Source organism: Mixophyes fleayi, chromosome 2 (assembly GCF_038048845.1).
Source record: "Mixophyes fleayi isolate aMixFle1 chromosome 2, aMixFle1.hap1, whole genome shotgun sequence".
In the NCBI taxonomy this organism is placed as follows: Eukaryota; Metazoa; Chordata; class Amphibia; order Anura; family Limnodynastidae; genus Mixophyes; species Mixophyes fleayi.
This window is the reverse complement of record NC_134403.1, coordinates 311,500,611-311,521,559: the sequence shown is the minus strand read 5'-3', so window position 1 is coordinate 311,521,559 and position 20,949 is coordinate 311,500,611. Positions and strand designations below refer to the sequence as shown.

Below are 20,949 nucleotides of genomic sequence, written 5' to 3'. Positions count from 1 at the left end.
CGCCATCCTGGTGGGCAAATAACAGGTGTTGTGGAAATACAGGTACCACTGCATTACTTGTTAAATAGGCTTCCACATGCAAACATTTAGAAACCCCTCTCCTGAAATCCTGCCCCTGGATAGACTACTAGCCACAAACTACAGTTACTCCAAGAGCTCACGAGCACCTGGTTGCACTCCAACTTTTACCTGCAAGCAGCTCAAATAATTGTAAGGAGAGTATGCCATACTTGCCAACTCTCCCAAAATTCGGGTCGGTCTCACGGACTCCCAGGAGAGCAGGCAAGTCTCCCACATCCCGAACCTGGCTAGCCTAAATGACGCAATTCACGGTGAATCGCGTCATTTTGGCCCAGCCCCCTGCTACAAAACGACATTTGTCATGGGGGCGTGGCCAAAATGATGCATTTGGCCGCACCCCGCCCCTCCTGTCCTCTAGTCACGCCCCTCTCCCGGAAAGTTGGCAAGTGTGGAGTATGCCGTTAACTATACTTAACTTGCACAAACACGTATTGTTTGTCCGATTTGAACTTAGCAGTTTAGAATCTCCAAATCCTTTAATAGTCTCTAGCAACTTCAGTGAAAACTAAAAGATGGGAACAGAAATTACAGTTAGATTTTACTGCAACTTATGCTTCTAAAAACCCTGAAGAGCAATAAAAAAAAAAAATCTATTTATTGCACATCATAGGAGACGGCAGTCTGGAGTTGTAGGACACCATGAAAATAGTATAAAAATCCTCAAGTACCCACAATTAATGAACAATTAGCAGAAGTAAGAAAACACTGCAAGGGTAGAAAATAAGGGTGTTTGTGTATCCGTTCTCTGTGTATCCAATGCCAGACCCTGGAGGTGTAGACATTTCTGACTGAGCTGAAGCGGAGATCTAAAGATTGAGTTTAAATACACTGAAGATTTCATGCCCAGAAATAAAACATTTAAACCTTAAGAACCCTGCTTCACAAGAGAAACTGCTGAGACAGATTTAGCATTAGACAAATCTGTGACTGCAGTATTAAAAAGACCTAGGGATGGCGATTCCACTAGGCGAGTCAAGGAAGTCACAGAGTACCAAGTCTTAGCAGGCACCACCACAGAATGAGTGACACAATGGGGTGACTACGGTAATAGCACACACTGCTACTGATTTCTCCTCGCAGCTCTCTGAGCTGCGAGCAAATATCAGCATTGCAATTACCACACTAACGGTAATAATGCGAACTATTACGGGGCCGCGTTACTCTCACAAGTAACGCTATCAATTGAATTCCCCCCAATGACTCCAGAACTGAAGTATTTGAATGTCTTTGTTACCTACTAGGAAAACATCATACTTATGTGGATACCAAAAATCAGTTCAGTTATACATGGCTGCAGAAAGTTACCCTATGCCATAATGGATAAATTTAAGCAAACATCTTCGGTACGGTAATGAAAAGACATTGTGAGCCTTGCCCCTATACATGCACCCTGGGTTGAGATAACCGAAAAGAAAAATGTCAACGTCTTATGTCAATCTTAAGAAAACAGAAGCATTTCAAAATTCCAACACTGGAAAATGGGAAACATTTTTTTTTGCCATATTGGATGAGAAGGATGTGTATTTACAAATCAGACTAGATGCACAGCCATTTATGCGGTTTACTTTTAACACACTTTGGGAGAGGTACAAATTGGGTCAACTATAATTTATTAAGATTGTCACCACTCTAGCAATATGCATCGCTGCAAATCATAGCAAATGCATAATGAAACATTGCTGTAATTTAACATGCTGGGGCTGCTCTTGGAGCCCCCATCCACCACAAACTTGTTTTATTTACTAATAGCCTAACAGTTGAGGGATACAGAGAAGTCAGACAGACTTTAACTGATTCCCATTGAAAATGACAGGTCATGCCTGCTTATCGCAGATTAATAAATTGGATAACTGCAATCTCCAAATTGATATATGGTGTTTGTTTTAAGCAATGTTAAATGGGTTGAGGCAGGAGAAATTTAGGATTTCTTCTATGTTGAACGCGTAATAAATTATGCAATGGACATTTTTTGGAGAAAACTGGCACCTAGTCTGGCCTTTCTGCAGACAAATGCTGAAGCAAATTATTAAATTATATCAGCTGCATCCAAGCAGGACCATAATGACATTTTGAGAACAGTTAATGGAAGAACTCAAAATCAAGTTCAACAAGGATAAAACTACTATACTTGATAAACGTACAATACTATTAACGGACTTATACCAGTTTAGAGTGGTATAAGTCCGTTAATAGTGGGGGCTTGTTCAGAATGGTTTCAATTTTACTAACAGACAAGAAAGGTCGCTCACATTTTCATGGGTGCCAAGCTTGTGTTAGGCTGCTTTTCAGCTGATTTCAATCTCTAGCTCTCAGTTATTTTGACCTATCAAAACAACTGGAAATACAAGTTCATGCATCAAAAGATAGCCTTGGAGTATGCCTTAAGCAAGAAGATAAACCAACCTTATCCACTCAGAGGAATTACTGAACAAAACGATGCACAAATCGAAAAAAAAAAAAAAAAAACACTTTCAATTGAGCTGCAACAAATAAATTCCACCAATACATCCATGGTCAAAGTACTGTCAGATCATTAACATTCAAACTACAATTGGGTCAACTTAAAAATGTTCTTGCAGATTACACAGTATGGATTGATGAATAAACATATATTAGTATAAAAAACAAATGTATCAATATCATACACCAAAGCCATATTGCTGCAAACATTTACCTGCTTTTAACATAGAAATTGCAGCCACAAAAATATGTGCAAATCCTATTAAAATAAGCTGGTAGTAAAAAGTTCTTGTAGTCCCATAATGGATGAATCCTACTTCTATTAATCAAAGTCACATAATCTGGAAATGGTCTCTAATTATAAACCATTCAGACCGTAACAGTGTGTATAGTCATAGCCAAAAGTTTTGAGAATGACATAAGTATTGGTTTTCACAAAGTTTGCTGCTTCAGTGTCTTTAGGCCTTTGTCAGATGTTGCTATGGTATACTGAAGTAAACTTACAAGCATGTCATAAGTGTCAAAGGCTTTTATTGACAATTACATGAAGTTTATGCTGCGAGTCAATATTTGCAGTGTTGACCCTTCTTTTTGAAGACCTCTACAATTCATCCAGGCATGCGGTCAATCAAATTCTGGGCCGTATACTGACTGATGGCCGCCTATTCTTGCTTAACCAATGCATGGAGTTTTTCAGAATTTGTGGGTTTTTGTTTGTCCACCCGCCTCTCCAGGATTAACCACAAGATCTCAATGGGATTAAGGTCTGGGGAGTTTCCTTTCCATGGGTCCAAAATTTCAATGTTTTGATACCCGAGTCACGGAGTTACCACTTTTGCCTTATGGCAAGGTGCTCCATTATGCTGGAAAGGTTATTGTTCTTCCAACCATCCAAGAACAGTTTGGTGACGAAGTTGCTCTTGGAGGATGTTTTGGTACCATTTTTTATTCATGGCTGTGTATTCAGGCAAAACTGTGAGTGAGCCCACTCCCTTGGCTGAGAAGCAACCCCACACATTAATGGTCTCAGGATGCTTTACTGTTGGCATGACACAGGACTGATGGTAGCACTAACCTTTACATCTCCGTCCAAGCATTTTTCCAGATGCCCCAAACAATCTGAAAGGGGATTCATCAGAGAAAATGACTTTACCACAGTCCTCAGCAGTCCAATCCCTGTACATTTTGCAGAATATCAGTCTGTCCCTGATGTTTATCCTGGAGAGAAGTGGCTTCTTTGCTGCCCTTCTTGATGCCAGGCAACCCTCCAAAAGTCTTTGCCTTACTGTGCATGCAGATGTGCTCACACCTGCCTGCAGCCATCCCTGAGCAAGCTCTGCACTGGTGGTGCCCCGATCCCGCAGCTGAATCAACTTTAGGAGACGGTCCTGGCGCTTGCTGGACATTCTTGGCCACCCTGAAACCTTCTTCACAACTATTGAACCTCTCTCCTTGAAGTTCTTGATAATCAGATAAATGGTTGATTTAGGTGCAATTCTACTAGCAGCAATATCCTTGCCTGTGAAGCCCTTTTTGTGCAAAACATTGATGACTGCACATGTTTTCTTGCAGATAACCATGGTTAACAGAAGAAGAACAATGATTTCAAGCACCACCCTGTTTTTAAAGCTTCCAGTCTGTTATTCTAACTCAATCAGCATGACAGAGTGATCTCCAGCCTTGTCCTCATCAACACTCATACCTGCGTTAACGAGAGAATCATTGACTTATTGTCAGCTGATTCTTTTACAGCAGGGCTGAAATGCAGTGGAAATGTTTTTGGGATAAAATTCATTGTCATAGCAAAGAGGGTCCTTGAAATTAATTGCAATTCATCCGATCACCCTTCATGAGATTCTTGAGTATATGCAAATTGGCATCATAAAAACTGAGGCAGCAGACTTTGTGAAAATTATTATTTGTGTCATTCTAAAAACTTTTAGCCATGACCATGTTTTTTGAAAGAATGATCCAGCGTAACTTTTTAGTGGAGTTCTTGCTTTGCGCTTCCAACTTCTATTTGCCCTCCATGTTGCTTGCTAGCTGCTTCCGGGTACCTTGGATGGATGCCAGGGGTAGTTAATACAAGATGAACAGGATTCATTTCTCCGCAATTTTCCACATTAATGTTGGGAAGGAGAGTCACTAAATAGATCCCATTGTAAAGAGAATCAATCACACAATGCATAATTGTGGGTAGAATCAATTTGAAGATGGATATTAAAATCTATGTTCCTTTATAAATATCTTAGTTATTAAAATATCAATTTTATATAAAATGTATTTTAAAAAAAATACGCTAAATATTAATAAAACCTTAATATTGTCTATTTAAACACAAATTAATTAAAATTGGAAATCGTAGCTGAAAAAAGTGAAAGGAAGGTAGTAATCTTGGATTTATAGATCTTTGTGGACAAAAGTAAGCTCTGTACAAAATACATTTAATAAACCCACTGCTTGCAAAGGATATAATCCAATGATGAGCAGCCATTATAGGAAGTGACAGGATAATATTTCACTTTAAAAAGGGTTTCGTGGTAAATGCTCAGACCTATTTTAGGTAAAGGTAAAATCCCTGTAAAGACATTTGCAGAAAGGAACTGTGATTCTAAATAGACATTTAAACAACTTGCAATGGAAGATAATAAGGAACTTTTGACATAAGAAAAAAGAAGAAAATAAATTGATAAATGACAGTCCAACCTTTGTTACTTAATACAGCAGCTCTGCAACTGTTTGTGAGTTCTGAGCAACCACTGGCACACACTTCTAAGAGACGAAAATTTAAAGAAAATCCTCCCAAATAATAAAATAAATCAGAAAATGTTGAATCTTAAACAAAATAGCTACATTCCCGAGATGGAGACAGATGGTAACAAAAATAGTAGTACCTAACAAAGTGTCAAAATGGAAACACTGAAACACCCAACAGTGTAGCTCCACATTCTCACACAGTAGCAGTGAGGCATCCAAGGAGAAAGAAATAGACCTGAGCTCAGTCACTGTCTGGTTGAGCAAAAACAAGCTGGGATATTACTTTAAAGGAAGAAGAATTTCCAATTTGAACCATGAAGAAAAATACATTGTTCAGAGTTAACCTGACATTCGACTGCAGACCTAGTAGAGGGTAATAATTACCTCCCCATTCTATCAGCCAAAGTTCCCCCTCACATCACTAGGATAGTGTCCAAATGGCATCTGATACATGTCAAAAAGCTGAGAATACAGGAATTTGAGGAATTGTAACATCACTGCCCCTCCTGTATGTAAAACCACCAATCCACCCAGTGCATTTCTGTAAATCAAGTTACCAAATAATCACTCTGTGTTTGCCATGTCAGAAAAGCACCAATCCACCTGTTGCAGAGGTGTGAAAGAAAGATTGTGGACATATTTAGGGAAGTATAAATGATCCAGATATTCAGCTAAGCAATACAAAGCCTCTGACAGACTAATTTCAAAAAGTGGCTTTATTTGCCCTTTAAATAAAAGCAGATCAGAAACAGTCTGGAGTAAATTTGACATCCACACATTTTCAATACATTTGTTAAACAGAACATTTGGATATCATGTTATGGCTGTTGCTACAATGTAAACGTACATTTATCATGCTCCGCTTAATAAGCAAGTAATTTAGGTCAGCTAGCAAGTTTGTGGTTTTAGAATACTAATGTGCATATGGAGAAATACCATAAAAAGCTAGGTATATATCTATTGTGGACCTGCAAATTGATATGCTCGAAAAATTTTAACTGGTTTGATGGGACTGATGTGAATGAGTTCTCTGTAGAGCGCTGCGGAATTAGTGGTGCTATATAAATAAATGATGATGATGGTCATGAACATGTTGCTCTTTAAATTACACAGATTTGATATTGTGGTTTGTCATTTACTGCTCATGTTGCAGTTCGCTATTCACATTCTAACTGGCTCGTCTATGGTCGAGCCTGATTTTTTTTTTAATGTAAATTATAAGAAACTTGAATTTTTGACTGATTGTTTATATTTAACAACTGGTTCAGGTATCTCTACCTTCATTGCTGATAATAATGGCAGCTGCCATAAACATTAACAAAAATGAATATGCAAAGGAATTGTCACACACATTAACAAGAGGTCTAAATAATAAAACTCATACATTACTAATTATACCGTACAGATGGTTTGAAAAAACTGATCTCAAAATGTTGGACTTTGTATAATGTAGTATATGTTGTATGTGGTAGTTGTGTGCAAACACAAACCCACCCTCCTCATAAATGTGACAAGTTGAAAATGGTGGGGGTGGGATACATATGTAGAAAAAAAACCAAAACAAAATTAACATTTGGTTAATTCCCTAAGGAACCAGCTGCATGGCAATATAAATGCCCCACATGGATACTAAACAAAACACTGTTGATGTCAGTGCTTTACTATGGCAAATCTGTAGGTATCTAGCAAAATGGTAGCATTAATTAATATTTTGATGAAATCTTTTAAGCTCACAACCCAAAGTCTAGAGTCTTCATTTTTGCGAGATATGTGACAAAGGTGAATGGGGAGGGTGTATGTGACATATGTCTTCCCCCACTCTCATTTTGTCACCAACCAACCTCCCGTTGTCACATGCCCTCAAGCCTCCAGCTGCTGAGGTGTCAACTGGAGAAGGGGTCTGGTCTTCAAAGCAGTTCCCACCTCTACTGCTGCTTGTGGGAAGGAACTGTGGAAAGTGCAGATCACTAGTGACATCAGTGGGGGTCACAGCAAAGACAATTCCATCATGGAGCAACAGTCTGGTCACTGACCCCTCTTCCACCAGATACAGAAGTAGGTTAAGAGTTGTTGGCAGGGGCGAAGTAGAGGAGCAGTGTGACTCATTGTAGAACTCCAACTGTCCTTGCAGTTGGAACAAAGTCTTCACTCTACTGGATAGTTCCCCAAAATCAAGGCTGTCCTACCAGATTCAGGACATTTGGTAAACCATGTTACTTTATACTCTATTCTACTCTTTTCTTTCATATTTGACAACTTGCTACTGCTTCTAGCTTAAGCTCAATTGTTTCTTAGAAACACCCTGGAATGTTGGTGCCCTGGCAGGAAATAGGATAGGTACTATTCACCTCCTGTGAATCCAAGCAAAGAGTCAACACTATAGGCCTCCCTACCTCCAACATTAAATCCATAACGCCTACATTTAATAAAGAAGTCTGCCCTTACAAGATATTAATAGCATCCTACATTAAAATAAAGAAACCCCGCATTAAATTAACTGCTACATTACATAAATAGTCCCCACCAACTCCCACATTACATTAATAACCTTATTATATAATACCCACCTTCCCACATTAAAGTAATACCCTCCGTTCGCACTTGCCTAATAAATTTATCTGCAGACTATTACATTAGAAAGCAGAACAGGGTAAGCCGGCCCCACGTGTGCTGTAAGATAGAGAGGATGCTGGTCAGCAAGGAATGGATAAGCTCGTGCACCCTATCTGGCAACCAAGGAATCTTGCTTTAGAATGACAGATAGGACAGTCAGGGCAGAAGGTTGATCCCAATTGTCAGCAACAGGAAAATAAATATGGTCCAGACCCCGAAAACAAAGCCTTCTCACCCTATGCAAGAGGGAAAAAAACCGAAAAGAAAATCTTACATGCGCTGTACAACTCTGGGTGCAGGATAGGCCCAAAATTTAGATATGCCACTCTTGGCACGTATTTACATATGTCTCCTTCCCCATAGTGGAAATAGTGGTAAAACAACCACTTATGGTAGAGAACAGTATCACAAATTGTAGCCTGGTGACATTGTTTCCCAATAATCCTGCTTTTTACAGGAAAGTGACATTTTTTGGGAGGTCAGCAGATATGTCTTGCTAGTAAAGGGTACAACATTTTAAATATATATATATATATATATATATATATATATATATATATATATATATATATATATATATATATATATATATATATATATATGAATGTAGAAAAAACAAACCAGATATCTACAGGTGGCGCTTACCCAATATATGGATGATCACACAGATGCAAAATTGCGTGTGTAGTAAATGAGCAAATACAATAAATGATTATATAAATATATAGTAGTAACAGTAACACCTCCACAGCGTACGTGTGGCAGCCAAACCTTAAAGGCGGATGGTTAGTCCGATAAACATAGGAGGATATATATGGTAAAGGGCGGCGCCTTCAGGTGTATACAATGTATATAAACATATAAGCACAGGTGTACACAGAATAGTCCAGAGGAGTTAAACAGAATGGTGTCTGAATAGATGCACCGCAGGTAGTTCATAAACACGGTAAAACAGGATAGAGATGATCTATAATTGATCGTGCAGATTAATAGAAGTGGTGTGCGTACCAGATATATAAAATCAAACCGCTTATCTGTAAGTAGATCCTTAGGAATCCTGGATTATGATCTGCAACCAATTCTCCTTAACGATGGATAAAATGTATGTTCTAAAACAACCGCGACACCAAACTTATCCGCTGTTCTTGCAGCTTTGTTACCGTTTGGCTGGCTCCTGGGAAGTTGGGGATCTTATACTGTAAGATATATCAGCAGACACAGGCTCAGCAGTAAACTATTTGTGATATACAGCACACAGTCAGTTGATAACTGACTGTTCTGTACCAAGCAGTAACTTGTATACCAAAGCTGGGTGACATCACAAAGGCTGTTCAGGATGTAAGCCAGTCACATGACCAGGCTAGTCAGCTGTTATATCTCATCTGCCTCCAATTCACCACTGCACAAGTTTCCTGTCTCAGACAGCTGCCTTGGGGTTGCCTTTGTCAACCGTCTGACAGTTGGTAAACAGGATTTCCCGCGTGTGTTATCTCACCACAGCTTCCGTTGTAAGTGAATAGTGCAATTGTTTAATTTTGTAAAGAAAGGAATACGTACAAAATTAAACAATTGCACTATTCACTTACAACGGAAGCTGTGGTGAGATAACACACGCGGGAAATCCTGTTTACCAACTGTCAGACGGTTGACAAAGGCAACCCCAAGGCAGCTGTCTGAGACAGGAAACTTGTGCAGTGGTGAATTGGAGGCAGATGAGATATAACAGCTGACTAGCCTGGTCATGTGACTGGCTTACATCCTGAACAGCCTTTGTGATGTCACCCAGCTTTGGTATACAAGTTACTGCTTGGTACAGAACAGTCAGTTATCAACTGACTGTGTGCTGTATATCACAAATAGTTTACTGCTGAGCCTGTGTCTGCTGATATATCTTACAGTATAAGAACCCCAACTTTCCAGGAGCCAGCCAAACGGTAACAAAGCTGCAAGAACAGTGGATAAGTTTGGTGTCGCGGTTGTTTTAGAACATACATTTTATCCATCGTTAAGGAGAATTGGTTGCAGATCATAATCCAGGATTCCTAAGGAGCTACTTACAGATAAGCGGTTTGATTTTATATATCTGGAGAATTGGTTGCAGATCATACTCCAGGATTCCTAAGGAGCTACTTACAGATAAGCGGTTTGATTTTATATATCTGGTACGCACACCACTTCTATTAATCTGCACGATCAATTATAGATCATCTCTATCCTGTTTTACCATGTTTATGAACTACCTGCGGTGCATCTATTCAGACACCATTCTGTTTAACTCCTCTGGACTATTCTGTGTACACCTGTGCTTATATGTTTATATACATTGTATACACCTGAAGGCGCCGCCCTTTACCATATATATCCATATATATATATATATATATATATATATATATATATATATATATATATATATATATATATATATATATATATATATATATATTCTTGGTATTGATTGCATGCGTGCACTTAGTGGGGGATTCCAGATGCCTGGAAACTCCCCTCTCCTCCTGCCCATTCTGACTGACAAACTATTTCCTCCCTCGAGACCAGCCACGTTGGTGCTGCAGATCTACAGATCCGTTCCGCCCCCCCATCCTTATCCACTATTAAGTCCCGCCCCTCTCTGACTACACTGACAGTCTAACACAGGTGGGACACACCCCACATCAAATGCTGCAAGGATAGTCGGGAGGTATGCCCCGCTGCACATTGTACTGCTCGTTAAGGGTGAGCTGCATGCACTAGTTTTAGATGCATGCATCTCGCCTTTAATAAACAATACATTAGAAAGCAGAACATGCTTCCCAACTATTTTTGCAGTCGGGACAAAATCCTGTCTGAGTGGGACAGGCACACAAAATGAAGTGCCCCACCAGTATTAGGACAGTTGGCTACCAATACCTGTGTATTTAAAGAAGAGGAGAAGAGTTAGAGAGGAACCTAGCACTGTTGGAAATGACAGCCACACCCCTTACATGCACTAAGGCAGCATAGAAAGGCCACCCTCTAGAAACTCTGCATTTGCCCCTGGATTTGGTGGATTAGGGTGTATGATCTAAGTTGCCTGATTTTTCCTAATTGGGAATGTTTTTGGAGGGTGGGTTTTGCTGGGCCATGTCATAATTATACCAATGTGTCCTTGCAGTGACTGTAAATGAAAACTAAAAAAAACAGAGGGTCAGAGCATTAAAAAGCATTATGCTTTCCTCACAAGTTGCATGCTGGGGTTACCCAATAGCACAGGGTAGAACAACTAGTTCACTATATAACATTTTGGGGAGAGGGTAGAATGACAACTTCACCAATTTTGTCTGTGCTGTGTGAGACAGCAGTCAGAGCTCTAAAAGAGCTGTTATAATTCAAAGGAAATCACTGAGAAAAGGTAAAGATACTAAATTAGAAGTTTCACCCAGATGCTTAATGCCTGCCTGCTGCAGGCAAAAAGTGCTAGCATACTGTAAAAGGAGCATGAAAACATACTTGTGAAGCTTTATGACAGTGCCTCAAGGAGAGTCTGAAATATTAAAATTCTACATCTGGATCTCTGATACAATACCATGTAACAGTTCTAAAAAGCAGTTTGTTACATCACAACACCTAAAGTCTTTAATAAGCATTGTTACGAAACGCGTTTGATAACACCTTAACCAGCCTGTCCCTCATTACTCGGAAATTGTGGAATATAACGTGTACTTTTTATAGCCCTGTTTTTGAACCAAAGCTCAACAGAGTACAACTGCAGTGTCTAATTACATGTGGATAAGTAGACATTGTAGCCATGCCTATATAAGACCCTTCTACATTCCATGTTACCCATTGCAAAAACGTGCATTTTGTTAATTCAGTTATGCATTCTTCTCAAATTGAAGCCAGATGGTTTATGGGTAAGGATCAGGTAGTGTCCAGGATACAAGTGAGAGAACTGGAGCTGCATTCATTCTTCCCCCTCCTTTCTTTACCGGAAGCATGGGACAGCTGGGGACCGTGAGACATCATCACAAAGTAGTGTAAGTGGTTCATTTTAGGAGGGACTGATTGTCATCCTATCTTTGGAGGTGGGGTAGGCCAATTAGTATCCATTGTCCTCCACATGACTAGTCCAGACATTTTGTCTGCAACCCAGCAAGTGTTCTACTGTGGAGGCACAGCTCATCCCAACTCCCCCTCCAACCCCTTGATCCAGCACCCACCAATGTTTAAGCAATGTTTAAGCGGGAGAGAGCTAGGGATTTGTCCAGGGAGAGGAAAGCACTGTGGAAATTTGACCCTGGATATAAGGAACCACTTGAGGGGAGGAGGGGTGTTCATTCTGTGGATTGATTCCTGGAAGGTGCAAGCTTTGGTGTTGAGTTGCCATTTTCTACCAGGAGACTACTTTTGCAGGTCCATGGGGCTTCAAGTCAGGACAGCCAAGTGACTTACTCCTTAAGCTAGTGGGGTTAGGGACGGATGATGTGGTGAACCTGCCCTGCAATTATTTACTGTGTGTATATAATATTCTAGTGATTATTTTATTACAATAAATGTATTGTTTAACTTTCTAACTGCATTTGCCTGAATGCCTATAGAAACCTTAGAACAGGCTTGGCTAACCTGTGGCTCTCCAGGTGTTGTGAAAGTACAAGTCCCAGCATACCCTTCCAGCAAAAAGCTGCTATATATTGACAAAGCATGCTGGGACTTGTAGTTTCACAACAACTAGAGTGTCACAGGTTAGCCAAGCCTGCCTTAGAAGGTACTGGGTAGGATTCCCTGGCATAGTAAGACTCCCGTGCGTGGCCAGCCAGTGTCAGGTGTGTAGATTTGAGCCAGAAAACCAGGTAACTTTACAAGCGTTAACTTGCATGTCCCTTTGTATTGCTCATAGAATGTTTTAGCTGTTGGGGCTTGTACTTACGGATAGGAAGCAGGAAGATGAATGCATAATGAGCAGTCCTCAAAATAGTGTCATACTAATCACTATGAGGACCCCACTATTAGTGTTCACTGTACAGTAGATGAACTTTGAACACAGTAGGCTACTTTCTTTTTGTCATTCCACCGATTAAAGTCAGTACCATGGTGCTCATAGTGATCTGCAGAGTATAAGAGAAAAGAAGCCTGCTTCAATTTCCTACACAGGGAAGCAACGTTACAGGCAGTCTAGAAATCTAGCCTATTCTTCAACCAACCAGGGCTGTAACTTAAGTAAAACATAGCAAAATTATTCTAAACAGTACCCATTGTTTTGTAATGTATATATTTAACGTCTATAAAGCATGGGATTTTGAGAAAAATGCTCCTGGTAAGCTCCTGAAACAAACAGTATGCATAAAATCAATCAATTAATAAAAAATACATTAAATATGGGGTACTATTATGTGTTCATGGCCTTGCACCAAGGGGCTTTTGTCTGTCTTCCTTAACACAAACCTCTCATCTGACCACAGTTCCAAAGAGGACTGTTATATTTACCTTTAGCATTCTACAGGTGTCTCAGTCTTATATCATGTTCTTACTTAAGAAAGTTCTCTCTTAGACAACATTTATAAACATTTGCCACATGCTGCAGTGAATGGTCCCATAACAGGAGCCTGGCTATTAATGACAGCATTGGGTTCTAGGGAAATGGCCAGGAACCATAAAGTTTGATTCCTGACCACATGAACACTTTATATAACCTTAAATGAAAACACTGTATGTAGATGGTGGTTCTGCATTGATGATGGGAAATCAGAATAGTAATCTGAAATTTCCTTCAATGGAAGGAGAAATAAGGACGGGTTGCTGCAGGGAAGCAGCAACATAAAACATATTACATACACATGTCAGCTCTTCACCCAAGTGGTTAGCACTGCATAGTCTTCATATGATTATGTAACTAAAATCGCAATACAACATAGAGATTTCTAAGTGTGTGTGAGAAGAGAAGACAACAGGCAACAACCTGCTAATAAATAATTATCAAGTATTAATCCAACTAAAGATAATGCCCATTATTATTTTATCAGAAGTAATTGGACATAGCTACACCACCTCTATCTGCATTACACCTGTTCTACGGTTGACAACCTGCATCTTCTGGGATAACCGTTTGCCAATTTCAACCAACAGGATCCTTATTATCCTCAATTATATAATTGTAGATTTCCTTTAATATCAACCTTGAAGTGTGGGACCCTTAAAATATAACATTTTTGGTTGCTATGTATGCATCCCTAGAGGCTAAAACATAGAAGCAATTAATCAAGCCAATAGATTGCAGCCCCAAGCTGCGAAAACATGGCTGAGCGCCTAAGACTATTTTCCAGGAGCCAAATAAACTCAAGAAAATATTCCACTTCGACTAACAACTTTCAAGGTCCTTTATGGTTCAGGTTTTAAAAAAACAAAAACAAAAAACAAACAAACCATCAATCCAAGTTCCAATCCTCATTACCAGAAAACTGTTGTATGTTTGAAGTGATTGACTGCCATTGTATAGGACTTTCTTGGGTTATACTCTGAATAGAATTATATGAATAAGTCAGTGTGCCTATAAATAATATATGAAAAGGGAGGGATAAAGTCTGAAAGGGAACATAAGGAAGACTGAAAGGAAATTTAAGAACTTTTTTTTTTTTTTGTTTTGTTTCAATTATAGAAAGGCTGATGGATACATGGAGTAGTCTCCCAGAAGTTTTGATAGTAACTTATACAGTAACAAAATTCAAAAATGCATGAGGCAAACAAATTGCTGTTAAGACTTAATATTTTCTAATTTGGGGGGGAGGGAAAAATACTTGACCTCATTCTGAGACACTCATTAAGAAGGTGACAAGCCCTCTCACTGGTGTACATCAAGGGGCTACCGCTGGCGACAGCGCAGTCATCCCCAGCGGTAACCCCTCTGCAGGTAAGATTCAACAGGCCACCGTTGTGCATGTCCCCTCATACTGGCAAGGCAAAGCATTAAGTTATCCCTTACAGCACGGGGCCAGGTGATGGGTGATATTCTAGAATAATCAGCCTCATCACCACGTATTAATAGACCCCTGTTTTCAAATATTTTCCAAATGGACTCAGCATATCTCCCAACATTTGAGTACAAAAATTTAAACAAAAATCAATTTCAGTGCCCACAACACATCCAAACCCTGAACGCGTTATCAAAATATTCCTTTCTCCATTTTTAATACATTAATGATCTGCAAAGCTCTACTTTTTCCTCAACCACCAGTCTAAAACATACATATGGACTATCACGTAGAACTTGTTATATATCAAGAATGGAAATAAGAGAATTTGCTTTTATAACATCTACAATTCTTAGTCAATTCTCTGTGTATCCAGCCTATGTTCAAGTAAATTTAATCAAAGATATGCAGTGTTAAGGATAAGCGCTGACAACTGTCTAGTTTTGTATACATATATGGGCATTTATATTGCCACGCAGCTGGTGCCATATACAATATGGGATATACCGAGCGAGGGCTTATTGCCATGTAGCTGGTACCATATACAATATGGGATATACCAAGCGAGGGCTTATTGCCATGTAGCTGGTACCATATACAATATGGGATATACCAAGCGAGGGCTTTTTGCCATGTAGCTGGTACCAGATACAATATGGGATATACCGAGCGAGGGCTTATTGCCATGTAGCTGGTACCATATATAATATGGGATATACCGAGCGAGGGCTTATTGCCATGTAGCTGGTACCATATACAATATGGGATATACCGAGCGAGGGCTTATTGCCATGTAGCTGGTACCATATACAATATGGGATATACCGAGCGAGGACTTATTGCCATGTAGCTGGTACCATATACAATATGGGATATACCGAGCGAGGGCTTATTGCCATGTAGCTGGTACCATATACAATATGGGATATACCGAGCGAGGGCTTATTGCCATGTAGCTGGTACCATATACAATATGGGATATACCGAGCGAGGGCTTATTGCCATGTAGCTGGTACCATATACAATATGGGATATACCGAGCGAGGACTTATTGCCATGTAGCTGGTACCATATACAATATGGGATATACCGAGCGAGGGCTTATTGCCATGTAGCTGGTACCATATACAATATGGGATATACCGAGCGAGGGCTTATTGCCATGTAGCTGGTACCATATACAATATGGGATATACCGAGCGAGGGCTTATTGCCATGTAGCTGGTACCATATATAATATGGGATATACCGAGCGAGGGCTTATTGCCATGTAGCTGGTACCATATATAATATGGGATATACCGAGCGAGGGCTTGTTTTTTCTATGCTTTCATAGGCTAAGAGTGTTTCATACAGATACCATTGCATGAGAGAAATGAAAAGTGGAGACAAAAAATGTCATATACACACATATACACACATATACACACATATATACACAACCCCTCCAAAAGCAACCAACACTTTAGATTATTTTAATGACTGTTCCATCTGTAAAATTACATTGATATGTTTACTCCCTATTGACAAATATACATTGGTATCCTGAGCAAATGTTTTTTACCTTAACTTATATGAATTACAAAGTCCTACATTATTTCAACATCACGTGAAAATATATTTATTTATCCTCTGTGTCCATGCTGATGCTGGAATAAGTTAAAGGCTTAAACCTTCAAAATTAGAAAAACAAAATAAAGAAACAATCCCCACATTTTTATTTTATGCACAGTCACTTAGAGAGATGTTGACAATTTCCATCATTCTGTTATTTTCTGGTTGCCTATCCATATGATAGGGTTAAAAAGTACTACTTTAATGACAGATATTGGGAAAAAAACCCTGGATGTTCCCAGGGGCAAACGCAGGATTTGTAGAGAGGGGTTTCCATGCCACACCATCAGTGGGCGTGGCCATCATGCTTTGGGGCGTGGCTATAATTTTAAATAGTGCTTGGCTGTTCTCAAACTCTTCCTAACCCCATCATATACACAGGCAATGGTGCCTGCTAGGGGCACACAGCTCTCCCTTTTCAAGCAGAGCCGTGTGAAGTGAGACATACCTCTCAACTGTCCCTAAAGTCAGGACAAAGTCCTGATTGAGTGTGCCAGAACAGTTGACAGACTGTCCTGCTCTCTCCTACCTGTTCTTGCTGTTTTCAATACTTGTTTGGGAGAGATGGCTGTGAACAGTGCAGACAGAAATGATCTGCACACAATCTGCAAAGCGGCTGGTCCCGGACCAGGGTCCAGCCACCTCAAGCATACAGTACTCCAGGCTGACATGGGGGGTTTCCAGGCACTAGGAAACCCACCCCCTTCGGTTTGCCTATGGTTCCAGGCTGAATTCACCATAGGCACCACTGCTTGTGACTTATTAGTTGCGCTGTCCTGGTCCCTGAAGCTCCTGTCAAACACCTCTCTTTAAGAGTCACTGCAGTCTCCTCTTGCAGTTGAGAGCCATAACTTTTTTATATGCACATGCATTATAACGCATGAGCCACACCATTGTGACTATTGCTTTCAATATGCTTGGCGTCCTCATTTATTTTTGACCACTACCTGTATATATAGCAATCAGCTTAATTGGTGGTGCTCAGACACAATATTTAAACAGTATTTTTACGTATTTTGTGTGCTTAAATCATGTCTTTTTTTGCATAGCAGAGATAAAAAGTTATTACAAGTCACCAAGGAGTTTAGTGCTAAAAAGGCATAAGGCCCTAGACTGAGTAACTTTATAAAGGTAACAGAGCTCTAAGGTGACTCAATATAAATTAACTTTTGCCATTTATGTTATTCTACAGTAGGGAGTACATTAGGTCTTATAATATACAGATATCAATTTTAATCAAAGCATTTCTAGGCAGAGAGGACTGGAGTTGCAGTGGAATTTTGTTCAAATCTAATTGTGAGGTATCACAGGTCAATTTACAAAAGTATGATGAAGTAGCAACGATACCATCTTCACGTTCCATTTTTGCTTCACCAGTCCATGCAGAATTTAAAAATAGACTTGGGACAACTGTCAATTCCTCACGCTTTGCAGTGGAATTTGAATTCCGGGCAGAACAAAAATGATGGGGGATCACACATAGATCACAAAAGGCAATATTACCGAAAAAGGCGAATATATCCCTCCACAGTTTTGAAAGTTTTGCCATCTCTATTTCTATGTGCGTTTGTCTTCTCTGACACAATCAATGCTCACCAAATGTAAGGTTATATGTGACAGGAGTTTCTACACACATTCATGTTAGTTTTGTATCACATGTGCGTGTAAAAAAGTTAGTGGAAGATGGCATATTACTTTACTCATCTGAGGTATTCATGAACACAGTGCCACCTACATCAGTGATGGGCTATTCCCTGGCCCTCCGAGCCATCACCACATATGTTTAAATTACCTGCTGGTATGCCAATACTGATAGGTGTCTTTCTTTGATTAAATGTACTGTTTTAACTTATTACTGACATTACAGGTAATGGGTGGCCCATCTGAAGGGTAGAGGGCTGCCCATGCGGCTCCTGAAGTATATCAGGTTACCTATCACTGCCATACATGGTCATACTGGTGAACCAAGCATGTTAAATAATGCCCTATGTTGGTATACAAAGAATTGAAGCACCTTTTCCAGGCTGATATAGTTAACTCTGAAAGAGAATTGGATATTTGCACAATTTGAAACACATTAAACTTCTGTCTTAAGCCTCCATTACTGTATGTAGAGGAGGCCAGTTCCTGTTCACAACATGAAAGGATAAAGAACTATGTTGCTTTATTAAGGTGTAAAGAAGGGCAGCACTGATTTTATGGAGATGATCCCCCCCTAAAGAAAAAAGAAAGAAAAAAAAAAAAAGGTACCAGCCTACAAATAAATCCACTAGTACAAACCATTTTAGCATCCTTTCTGATGCGACTCCAGGCACGAGTCAGTTTTTAGGCATATTACAATATTAAACCCATTGTACAATAGCATTAACATACAGTCTTTTTATATAATAGCAACAAGATGATCACAAACATGAAACCTAACATACAACCAGAATGCAATAAAATCCAGGCTTCAATAATATTTTTCTAATTTATGTTAGCTACTGCATTGCTTGGATAAGGATATGGAACCAGTTGTCAGAACACGCATGTATTTAGCTAGATATTAAGTGTCTGAGGATAATGTACATTTTAGGAATAAAACAGCAAAACAAAACACAAATTTGTTTGTTTATTTTGGAGAAACCTACTGGAAGACCACCAGCAGTGGAATGGTTAATACTCTGGACACACACAAATTATAAAGGGTCATTAATCAAAATTTCCTGGCAGCAAAACCCTGCACTAGATCTATCCATCCACAAGATTCCCTTGGTTTCAAAGACAGAGGTTTTCTATAATAGATCTGGCACCATTTCACTGCCCCAGTTTTGTATTTTGTACAGAAAGCCTCTGATAAATCCCAATAGAATACACCAGCTCATTCAAACGTTAAAAGCGGACAAGTAAATCCGGGAAGCAATCTTTATTTCACAGGAGCCTTAATTAGGCAAGTATTTGTGGTAACCAAATACAAACACACACACATAAATACCTGCACTTACTTACTACTGGCTTATTTTATAGACTGGTGTTGAAATGAATTAAAGCGTATGTACATCCATTTTAGAGGTGAAAGCGGTTTATAAGCTAATAACAGACCATAACAGGCAAAACAACCATGAAAAGCTCAAAATAGGATGATGGAGTAAGCTATGCAAAGGCTAAAAATCCACAAGTGCAAACTGAGAGACTGTACCAAGGTCCTGCCATCATCAGCAACTTAAGTGATAGACCCAAAGGTCTATAATTCATGTACAGTCAGATGGGCATTCTTGCCACCTATACCACAATCTATTGGGGAAGTTTCCATGCTCAATTAGGTGAACCCCACATAAATCAGACCCTGCTCATTCATTCCTGGCACCTGTGTGGTAGAAGGTAATGTGTTGATTTAAGGGATATACAAACCCAACACGTCTAAACAAACCTGTGACCAGAAACATAGATTACCCAATAGTTAATGCTGTGAAGCATGGTGTTTGTGCTTTGAGACCCATAAACACTTAGGCAAATGCCAGGTTTCTCCAGCACTGAATAACGACCATAAAAAAAAAAAAATGTACAATACCTTTCATCCAATCCACTACTTGACTCGGAGACCATTTACTCACTGGTTCCATAATTAATGCCATGTTAAACTTTGCCAGTGCTTGATTGCCCCACAAATCAAAAATACATGTATATAACCAAAGCCTTGTTAATCTTCCTGCCTCCCCGGCTATAGGATTGCCAGCAGCACAAGAGCAGCCTTTGTTTTGAGCAGACAGTTCTCAGCTTAAGTAAAAGGCAGCTGTGGATCTCAGCAATGCTGAGACGTCGCTGTCCAGTGCCGCTCAGTACATGCTTCCATAGGCAGCATCGGTTCTCAGGCTGCTGGACAGATCACTCCTCTCCACACAGTGCACAACGCTGCTTCACACCAGTCACTCAAACCAACGAGTGTTTTCTCTTCAGTCAGCTTTCTCCCACCTATCATCCCCTCCCCTCCCATTATGACATCATCCCTCCACCCCCAGACTGAAACACTAAAGATTCCAACACAAAAAAATAAAAAAATAAAGAAATCTTTTCTATTCATCTGGCTGGGAATAGCTGCCCAGATATTAAGTCAGTACTACACAATCACTGGTGGACAGTCCATGCTATTTACTAGCAGAAAACGTTATACATTTATTATTTATTTACGTAGTGGGCATAGCAAATCAAAGTATTCATATATTTAGCTTGTTTTGATATCAATTGTTCACATTTTTGTTCATATACATACAATAATAAAAAAAATTCAGAATTTACATGTTTGGAATAGTTCTATTCTATAAGAGAAAAGAGTATAGAGTCTGTTCATTGTATATACAATTATATTGACGGCATCACTACAAGACTTGCAAAGGTATAAAGGCGGATAAATGAACATGACAATATTAAATTGACGATAACATCAGAAGTTTTATTTTGTTTTAATTGTTTTTAGCACAGTGGATTGTATATGGTAAACATAATT

General features: G+C 39.4%; 1 protein-coding gene across 5 annotated transcripts in view; it reads right to left on the bottom strand.

Annotated features, from left to right (window-relative positions):
• Window positions 1–20,373, bottom strand: part of CNKSR2 (connector enhancer of kinase suppressor of Ras 2) — a 273,911-nt gene extending 253,538 nt beyond the window's left edge. For all 5 annotated transcript variants that reach the window (XM_075196557.1, XM_075196558.1, XM_075196560.1 and 2 more), the window contains exon 1: window positions 20,017–20,373. In XM_075196557.1, the coding sequence (XP_075052658.1) occupies window positions 20,017–20,080 (64 nt within the window). In that variant the 5' untranslated portion in view covers window positions 20,081–20,373. The remainder of the gene's footprint in view (window positions 1–20,016) is intronic.
• Window positions 20,374–20,949: the final 576 nt, after the last annotated feature.